Source organism: Lolium perenne, chromosome 2 (genome assembly GCF_019359855.2).
Source record: "Lolium perenne isolate Kyuss_39 chromosome 2, Kyuss_2.0, whole genome shotgun sequence".
Taxonomy (NCBI): Eukaryota; Viridiplantae; Streptophyta; class Magnoliopsida; order Poales; family Poaceae; genus Lolium; species Lolium perenne.
The window spans coordinates 319,443,783-319,454,529 of NC_067245.2; the positions used below are offsets into that span (position 1 = coordinate 319,443,783).

At 43.2% G+C, this 10,747-nt stretch overlaps 1 protein-coding gene across 1 annotated transcript; it reads left to right on the forward strand.

Annotated features, from left to right (window-relative positions):
- Positions 1–640: 640 nt before the first annotated feature.
- Positions 641–3,866, forward strand: LOC127330750 (uncharacterized). Its single transcript, XM_051356861.2, has 2 exons — positions 641–3,637; positions 3,726–3,866. The coding sequence occupies exons 1-2, from the start codon at positions 641–643 to the stop codon at positions 3,864–3,866; spliced, it is 3,138 nt and encodes a 1,045-aa protein (XP_051212821.2).
- The last annotated feature ends 6,881 nt before the right edge of the window (positions 3,867–10,747 follow it).

Here is a 10,747-nt window from a genome sequence, read left to right on the forward strand (position 1 = left end):
AAGTGATGTTGCCATTGATGGTGGTATTTTAATATTAACCTAAATTCAAAATTCCGCGAGCGATGCTGAATTTCTAAACCAAATTCAAACTCCGGGAGCGACGCTGAATTTCTAAGCTGTCCGACCGTACGAGTGATAAAAAATCCGTTTTGTCATGACAACGCTATAAAATATAGTTGCGTTGAATTAAATAAATAGTGAATCATGTGTGCAAAGTACTTCACCAAAAAGGGAATTTTGCGAAATACACACATAAGGAGCATCGTTGCTAAGGCTTAAGGTTTTGTTTAAACAAGTAACTAGCTCAGATGTCATATGCATATATATGAACCAGAGAAACCACGTGCGGCACCTAATGACGTGCATGCATGGACTTGGCGGTACCACGCGCAACTTTAAATTTACATACTATCTGTCTCTATGACGTGGACGCGTACATTAGTTACTTTTGTCGCCGCCATTTTCCTGTCATCAGATTCTGGCACGCCCGGTGGGACATATTTCTCCCCTCATCTTTGAAATTCCAACATAGGATCATATGACTCTATGAAATAAATATATCATATACAAAGTGAAATAAATATATCACAAAAAAAATATAAGAAAACTAATATATGGTTTTCTTGATTTATATGAAGGTATGGAGAGACAGGTTCAGCAGTTTGTGACCCTCCGTTTTGGGGATCTCTGGCTGGATGTGCCGATCGGCCCGCTTGTGACTGCTGTCAGCGAGAGTTGGAAGAGTACAGCTGCGTCACCAAGTGGACCTGAGAAGGAAGAAGAAGAAGTCAGTTCAGTGCCCACAGATGGGTTTGTTCCTGTGATTTCCAAGTCAGCTAAGAGGAGGATGAGAGCCACAGCAAAAGCTTCAAAAGCTGCTGAATATGATCATCACGTGAGTGTGCACAAAACTGCATCCTCCAGTTCAGTTCCTCCTGGCTTTGCAAAGGCACCATGTGTCAAGCCAGCAAATCAGCAGCCTCCACTCAAGATTAGTGGTACATCACTTCAGGAGTGGCCCATTCTTGCAAAGAGAGCTGCTCCATTGAAGATAGGTTCACCGATACAATCTGTTTCAGCAAGAAAAGGGTCGTTTCCATCATCTACATCGACCAAGGTTGCGGTGCCGCTCACTCCTTCTAAATTGAAGGTGGGCACATCGGCAAACAATGATGTACATGAAGCATCAGGGGCAAGCTCATACAAGCATGCGCCAAAGGCCTCGGGGGCGGCTCATAAGCCTTCCGCGGCGGAGAAAGGAAAGGCCGTGATGGTGGAAGAGGCTGAAATTCCTCGACCACGCGGTCAGCTTCGCGTCGATGCACCGGAGTTCATCCCCACATACACAGAGCCGGACACCAAACGTTCGCTCATGTGGCGTGGCGTATACCTTACTCCGGAAGATATTCGGACGGGTCATGTGGACCCGACCGCCGCAATTTCGGACCCCTTATCATCAGCAGTAGCAATGCCACGTCCATCATGTGAGGCTTCCTTTGACCCGGCTCGTCACCGTCGCCGGCGGCAGAGGGCGCATCAGGCATGGGTCGATCTTCCGACGGCAATTGACTCCAACACAGCAACACGTCAGCGACAACAAGTTGCCCAACCCATTCGGAACAGAGATGGGAATGCCAACGCAAGAATCCGCGGAAGGCGTCACACTGATTTCCATAGAGTCATAACACAAAGCATATGTCAAACATTGAAAGATATGCTGCCAGGCCATTCCATGTCAGCAGATGATATTGGTGGCGCAATCATGCGGCGCGCAGATGCTCTCGCCAAATGGCCGGAGTATGATGAGTTTGTAAAAGAAGTACCTAAGAGAAGAGAGTATGTCACTCAAGCTGGCCGTGCAAGTGCAAGACGTGCAGCCTTGAAGAGAAGGGAGATGGCACTACGTGCAGACTACGGACACAGTAGAGTAGTAGGCAAAAGTTCTCCGTCTTCAAGTCAAGTCAGTAAAGGAAAAGTGAGCAAGAAATCGGAAGATACGCCAAGGAAAGGAGCCACAATACTCACTCCATGGCCAGCTCGGAAGAGATTTTCAAGAAATTCATTTCAAGTGTTCAACTCAATGCCCATTGATGTCATAGAGCTAACTGACAGCAATAGTGAAACATCATCAACTTCTGTACACTTCAAGAGAAAGAAGGCCAGAAAGAATATTGTACCAGGTCATCGTCCTATAACTCGCAGTCAAATGGATTCGAGTAACGATGAGAATGAGTCAAATCATGCAGAGTCTCATAAACCTCTGTGTGATAACTCTGTACATAATTCCGAGGATGAGCTAAAATCTCATGAGGAACAACCTGATGGTAATATAGCCAGTGTGGAACAAGTCCTCACGGCGAATGCAAGTCGGTCAGTTGAAGAACAGATAGCACAACTTACAGCTGCTCTCCAACAGAAAGAAGATGAATTGGTTGCATTACGCAGTCGTACAGAAAATAATACAAATGCTGAAGTTGAGAGAAATGCTTCCAGTAGCCATGGCAATGATCAAGGAGTTACGGGAATTAATCTTGAAGCCATCCAAAAGATGATAGCTGAGGGAGTCAAAGCTCAATATATGCAGACTCATTACTCCATGAGGCCAGGGTATGTTAAGCCGTACCCACCGGATGTCGACCTCGTTCCATTCCTGGCAAATTACCGTCAACCTCAGTTCAGCAAGTTCAGCGGAGGTGGATCTCCACATGAGCATATAGCTCATTTCCTTGCAGCATGCCAAGACACGACCCAAAATGGAGCACTTCTCCTCCGCCAATTTGTGCAAACACTATCAGGTCCTGCATTTACTTGGTATAGCAAATTGCCGCCGAGTTCAGTCAAGACTTGGGAGCAGATGCAAGATGCTTTTCTTGAGCGCTTCTACAGCACTCAAAGAACCGTGGGCATCACCGAGCTCACTCAAACAGAGCAAGGAATGAATGAAAAGGCTGCGGATTTCATCAACAGATGGAGAAACTTAAGTCTCCACTGCCCGCAACCAATCACGGAAACTGAAGCAGTGCGTATGTGCATGAACAATCTGCGACCTGACATGGCTGTATATCTACAGGGTGTAAGGCCTGTCACTTTTGAAGAGTTGGCCTCAAAAGCCACAGATATTGAGAATTATAATCAGCTTATAGCACGCCGTACAAAGGCGGTATTCAAGCCAGTGGAGAAGAGTCTTCAACGCGACAAGATACCCGCCAAGCCGAGGCCAGCTCAAGTTATGGAGACAACAACAATGAAACCACAATTTCAGTCTGGGGCACCTTCTGCCAGAAACATGGAGCGTACAGGTGCACCAGCTCATAGGAGGCCAACCCTCAGTGAGCGTCAAAACAGGGAGTACTCTTTCCCTGTAGATGAGATTGGTGATTTGTTTGTTGGCTTGCTTCAATTAAAACTGATTGAACTTCCAAATTCAAAGAGACCAGAAGAAGCTAACAGAACCAATGATCCAAATTTTTGCCACTACCATCGCATCTTGGGTCATACACTCAAGGATTGCTTTGTGGTCAAGAATATAATTCAGAAAATGATAGATGAAGGTACAATTGATACAGACCTTCTTAAGAGTTTAAAGAAAGGAAAGAAGGTTGCTGCAGCAAACGTGGCTACCCTTCAAGATGATTCGGTGAGTTGTTCATCTTCAAATATGAAAGCAACTCACAATGATACAATACTAATACAAGAATGTGGATTTTATCCCATGATCATTCCAGGCCGCGCCAAAATGCAAGGTCAGCATAAAGGAGAGGCTCACATTCCCTGCAACTACGATGCATGGCCCAGCTTCTCCGCTTCTCGAGGATCCCAAGTCTGGGGGCAACGGCGGTCAAAGCGCCGTGTACCACCCCCAGTGAAGGAAAAAGCTCCTCCTTTGCGCTTCGCACCAGAGATATATCAACACACCACGAAGCGCATGAAGGTCCCTAGTGAAGAATTCAACGTTCTCACTATCGGTGTGTTTGAGGATGACGATGAGTCTCTATGTTTCCCTGAAGAAGAACCATTAGAAGTTCATCAGGTTCATCTTAGATCAGGTCGTCAACTAGCAGACCCTCATCCTCCACCTAGGAAGGAACCAAAAACCAAAGATGTTGTTCCAAATGATTCGACTGACCCTGCCTGTAGGGTGCCAGTCAAGTATGATGTAATCGCACATTTGAAGAAAATACCAGCTATGTTGTCTGTGTATGACGCTTTGTGTCTTTCATCTGATATGCGGAAAGCTCTCATCACTGCACTTACATTTCCTGAAAATTACAGAGTAGAAGTGTCTCAAACAGAGGTAGAAGAATCTGATGTACTGAATATTACATTCACAGATGAAGACAGGTTGCTAGGCTCAAAAAAGCACAACAGACCTCTTCTTATGTTTGGTGAAATTGATGATACACCAATAAATCGCATTATGATCGATGGTGGATCTGCAATAAACCTACTGCCTCTGCGTACTCTGAAAAGAGTAGGATATTCCAGCAAAGACTTGAGTCGGTCGAATGTAGTCATCCATGGATTTAACCAATCAGGTCAAGAAGCTATGGGTACCATTACGGACGTGACGTTCCATGTGATTGATGCAGCTACTTCATACAATGCTTTGCTAGGACGACCATGGCTGCATGATAAACAAGTCGTACCATCCACACTCCATCAGTGTATCAAATATATGGAGCAGTCGGGAGAAACAGTAAGAATATTCGCTGATAAAAGACCATTTACAGTAGCTGAATCCTTCTACGCTGATGCAAAGTTTTACTTTGAGCCTGTTGAGAAAGTATACAAACCAAAAGCGATTACGGTACCAGAATCAAATATGCCAGAGGAAGATGTTGCAGAATCTTCAGCAAACCAAAAAGTCTATCAATATATACCAAGTAGTCAAAGAAAGAGCGGCGACCCAATATTCCGCATCGTGAATAAGTCGTCTGCTAAAAGAGGTACAAAATTTCCTACACCTCTACCTCCTTTGGTTCAACACAAAATTGAACAAGCTAAGGTATCACGTCAGCATAATAAAAATAAAAGCAGTCATGTGGCGCTAATTACCTTGTTAAATAAAGATAACAAGTCATTGCCTATTTCTTTATATGATAATAGAGTTCTGTATATGATGCAGAAAATGGGATATGATATCTTCACAGGCCCGTCTTTATGCGATGGCCGGGGGCAACTTGCGCCATTTGAAAAGGCGTTGTCTCAAGAACAGCTTGAAGCTCTACATGAAGATCAAATCTTAAAAGAAAAGAGATATGGGTTAGGATATGAAGTATGTATGGCGTCGACTGTATATATTGATATGGCTGAAGCATCTCCGCAAATGGAAGATGGCAACCAGCCCACAGTCGACGACTTGGAAGAAATAAATATTGGTACGACCAATAATCCTCGTCCAATTTTTATCAGTAAACATTTGTCTAAACAAAATAAAGAAAAATATACTAAATTTATTTCTGCAAACAGAGACGTATTTGCTTGGACATATGAAGAAATGCCAGGGCTAGACCCGGAAGTAGCTGTACACCACCTCGCTGTACAAGAAGGCGTTGCACCGGTGAAACAGGGACAAAGAAAGTATCGTCCAGAAGTACTTCCGAAAATAGAAGCTGAGGTAGATAAACTCATTGCTGCAGGGTTCATTAGAGAAGTCAAATATCCCAAGTGGATCTCTAGTATTGTACCCGTCAAAAAGAAAAATGGTCAAACACGTGTATGTGTAGACTTCAGGGATTTGAATAAAGCATGTCCCAAAGATGACTTCCCAATACCTATTTCTGAAATACTAGTCGATGCCACCATGGGGCATGAAATATTTTCTTTCATGGACGGTTACTCCGGTTACAACCAAATAAAAATGGCGCGGGAAGATGAAGAGCTAACAGCATTCCGCACACCTAAAGGTATATTTTGTTATAAATTTATGCCTTTTGGATTAAAAAACGCCGGGGTGACATATCAGCGAGCCATGGCAATTATCTTAGACGGACTGCTATACGATATCGTTGAATGTTATATAGATGACATAGTTGTAAAATCAAAGCGCGAACAAGACCACTTAATACATCTTGAAGCGGTATTTGAGCGTCTTAGGCAACATAAATTGAAAATGAATCCGATGAAATGTGCATTCGGAGTTTCCTCCGGAAAATTTCTTGGCTTCGTGGTTACAAAGCATGGCATTGAGGTCGATCCAAATAAAATACAAGCGATCCTTAAAATGCCACCGCCTATAAACCTACACAAATTAAAAAGCTTCCATGGCCACTTAGCATATATTAGGAGGTTCATCTCTAATTTATCAGGGAGATGCAAACCGTTCTCACGCCTTATGAAGAAAGGCGTCCCTTTTGAATGGGATCAAGCATGCCAAAATGCATTCTTGGAAATTAAAAAATATTTGATAAATCCTCCTGTTTTAGGTGCACCAGTTAAAGACCGGCCGTTGATTCTTTATACCGCGGCCATGCCTACTTCACTAGGCGCACTCCTAGCACAAAATAACGATACCGGAAAAGAAATGTCCTTGTACTATCTTAGTCGCACCCTCGTAGGGGCCGAGTGCAATTATCCGGACATGGAAAAAATATGCTTAGCATTAGTATTTGCGGCACAAAAATTACGCCACTATATGTTAGAACATACAGTACACCTTGTATCAAGAGCAGACCCTCTTCGGTACATTCTTAATAAGATGGTCCTTTCAGGAAGATTAGCAAAATGGGCAATGTTGTTGTCACAATTTGATATTAAATATGTTCCACAAAAAGCCGTAAAGGGACAGGCCTTGGCTAATTTTTAGTTGCACACCCCATCCCCGATGATTTCCCGATTGACGATGATTTACCCGATCAAGAGGTATTCACCACATCGGTTGTCAACTCAACATGGAAAATGTATTTTGACGACGCATGTCGACAATCAGGGGCAGGTGCGGGAGTCGTCTTTGTTACACCAAGCAAAGACATAATTCCATATTCGTTCACCTTAACCTCAGTGGTCTCAAATAATTCAGCTGAGTATGAAGCTTTGATAATTGGGTTTGAACTGGCTCTAAACATGGGGTTAGATTCACTCACTGTTTATGGCGATTCCCAGTTGGTAATTAATCAATTGTTCGGAATCTACTGTTGGAGATATGCCCAAGAGGCAATAATAAAAGTGGTTATTATATATCTCTATGTTTATGATAAATGTTTATATACCATGCTATAATTGTATTAACTGAAACATTGATACATGTGTGATATGTAAACAACAAAGAGTCCCTAGTATGCCTCTTAACTAGCTTGTTGATGAATGGATGATTAGTTTCATAATCATGAACATTGGATGTTATTAATAACAAGGTTATATCCACTACAAGAAAAGTTGCCATGGCCGACGAAGTTGAAGTCGCGCCGTGGTTGCTGGTGTACCATGGCCGACGATTTTTGGTCCCTCCGTGGTGCATGTCAAAACTTTTTTTTCTCGTTTTTGAGGCCACCTAGCCCGACGAAAGCGGCCAAAACGTTGCGTATGGTGGCCCGGGACGTGGTGCATCTCGAAATCTCGGGTTCGCCGGCCGAGTCAACGCAAATCCGCACCGCCGAGGGATGTAGGGCCCAGATGGCAGCCTCTCTGGCATTGTTTTTTTCCTAGATCGCGCCATCTCGTTCAACGTTCTCCGATCGAGCCGGTTACGATGCAGGATCATGGGTCCCGCATGTCATCCTCTATGAACCAAAATTCTTTCTATTCTTGGATTTTTTTTGACCCCCTGATTTCTGGCTACTTCCTTTTTCTTTTGATCCCTTGCCGCCTTGGAAACATTGAGACCGCTGCTGCTAAATGGGACCCGCATGTCATCCTCTATGTGCAATCAACTTTCTTTTCTTGGAGTTTTTTTTGGCACCTCAAATTTGGTCACTTGCCTTTTTCTTTCGATCCCCTGCCGCCTCTCAAACGGTGATACCGCTGCTGCTAACTGGGACCCGCATGTCATCCTCTATGTACTATAAAACTTTTTTTTCTTGAATTATTTTTGGCACCTCATATTTGGTCACTTACCTTTTTCTTTCGATCCCCTGCCGCCTCTCAAACGGTGATACCGCTGCTGCTAACTGGGACCCGCATGTCATCCTCTATGTACTATAAAACTTTCTTTTCTTGAATTATTTTTGGCACCTCATATTTGGTCACTTACCTTTTTCTTTCGATCCCCTGCCGCCTCTCAAACGGTGATACCGCTGCTGCTAACTGGGACCCGCATGTCATCCTCTATGTACTATAAAACTTTCTTTTCTTGAATTATTTTTAGCACCTCATATTTGGTCACTTACCTTTTTCTTTCGATCCCCTACCGCCTCTCAAACGGTGATACCGCTGCTGCTAAATGGGACCTGCATGTCATCCTCTATGTACTATAAAACTTTCTTTTCTTGAATTATTTTTGGCTCCTCATATTTTTTCACTTGCCTTTTTCTTTCGATCCCCTGCCGCCTCTCAAACGGTGATACCGCTGCTGCTAAATGGGACCCGCATGTCATCCTCTATGTACTATAAAAATTTCTTTTCTTGAATTATTTTTGGCTCCTGATATTTTTTCACTTGCCTTTTCTTTCGATCTCATGCCACGTTTGAAACGTTGAGGAACCTGCAGGCTCATGGGACCCGCATGTCATCCTCTATGTACTATAAAAGTTCATTTTCTTGGTTTTTTTTCACCCTCTGATTTTTGGCAATTTCTTTTTTCTTTCGATCCCCTGCCGCCTCTCAAACGGTGATACCGCTGCTGCTAAATGGGACCCGCATGTCATCCTCTATGTACTATAAAACTTTCTTTTCTTGAATTATTTTTGGCTCCTGATATTTTTTCACTTGCCTTTTCTTTCGATCTCATGCCACGTTTGAAACGTTGAGGAACCTGCAGGCTCATGGGACCCGCATGTCATCCTCTATGTACTATAAAAGTTCTTTTTCTTGGTTTTTTTTCACCCTACGATTTTTGGCAATTTCTTTTTTCTTTTGATCCCTGCCGCCTCTCAAACGGTGATACCGCTTTCTTGCTAAATGGGACCCGCATGTCATCCTCTATGTACTATAAAAGTTTCTTTTCTTGGATTATTTTTGGCACCTCATATTCGTTCACTTGCCTTTTTCTTTCTATCCCCTGCCGCCTGTCAAACGGTGAGTCGGCTGCTGCTAAATGGGACCCGCATGTCATCCTCTATGAGCAATCAACTTTCTTTTCTTGGAGTTTTTTTTGGCACCTCATATTTGGGCACTTGCCTTTTTCTTTCGATCTCATGCCACGTTTGAAACATTGAGGAACCTGCAGGCTCATGGGACCCGCATGTCATCCTCTATGTACTATAAAAGTTCGTTTTCTTGGTTTTTTTCACCCTCCGATTTTTGCCAATTTCTTTTTTCTTTTGAACCCCTGCCGCCTCTCAAACGGTGATACCGCTGCTGCTAAATGGGACCCACATGTCATCCTCTATGTACAATAAAGTTTCTTTTCTTGGATTATCTTTTGCTCCTGATATTTTGTCACTTGCCTTTTTCTTTCGATCTCATGCCGCCTTTGAAACGTTGAGTAAGCTGCTGGCTCATGGGTCCCGCATGTCATCCTCTACGAACAATAAAAGTTTCCTTTCTTGGAGTTATTTTTGACCCCTAATTTCTGGCTATTTTCCTTTTTCTTTTGATCTCCTGCCCCTTTGAAACGATGAGGACGCTGTTGGCAGGTCGGTCCCACAAGTCATCCTCTATGAACAATAAAAGTTTCCTTTGATGGATTTTTTTTGAACCCTTAATTAATTTCTGGATATTTCCTTTTTTTTTTCTTTGATCCCCTGCCGCCTTGGAATCGTTGAGGATGCTGCTGCCTCATGGGTCCCGCATGTCATCCTCTCAGAACGGTAAATGTTTCTTTTCTTCGATATTGTTTACCAAATGATTTTTGGCTTATTTTTTCTTTCGATATCCTGCCGCCTTTAAAACGTTGAGGACGCTGCTGGCTCACTGGTCCCACATGTCGGCCTCTATGAACAATAAACGCCGAGGATGTTGTCGCCTAATGGGTCCCGCATGTCATCCTCTCAGAACGAAAATGTTTCTTTTCTTGGATTTTTTACCAACAAATTTTTGGTTTATTTTTTCTTTCCATCCCCTGCCGCCTTTAAAACGACGCTGCTGGCTCATGGGTCCCCGATGTCAGCCTCCCCGTACAAGAAACATGTGATATCTTGATTATTTTGCAGACAATAAACAGTGTATTGCGCTCTGAGCTATTTCAACGGATAAATTAAATATTTATTTTTACAAAAACAAATTTATATGCTGAATCTCCTTGTTTTTGTTTTTGCGAAGCATAGGACTTTCCTGTTTTTTTTAGAAAAATCCGAACTATCCTGTTTTGGAGTGGGCTGAAATTGTACGAGTCAAAAGGCCCAGCAGGATAGTTCGAATGCCCAGATGTCCACATGCAGCCCAATTGAAATCGTTCTTTTTTTGGAATTTTTTCACCCCCTGATTTCTGGCTACTTCATTTTTCTTTTGGTCCTGTGCCGCCTTGGAAACGTTGAGACCGCTGCTGCAAAATGGGACCCGCATGTCATCCTCTATGTACTATAAAAGTTCATTTCTTAGATTATTTTTGGCTCTGATATTTGGTCACTTGCCTTTTTCTTTCGATCCCGTGCAGCCTCTCAAACGGAGATACCGCTGTCGCTAAATGGGACCCGCATGTCATACTCTATGT

Bases quoted from the DNA above. Each gene is read 5' to 3' on its own strand.
- LOC127330750 (XM_051356861.2), top strand. From the start codon at position 641: ATGGAGAGACAGGTTCAGCAGTTTGTGACCCTCCGTTTTGGGGATCTC. The intron at 3,638-3,725 runs GTGAGTTGTTCA...TGATCATTCCAG, and splicing joins CTACCCTTCAAGATGATTCG to GCCGCGCCAAAATGCAAGGT.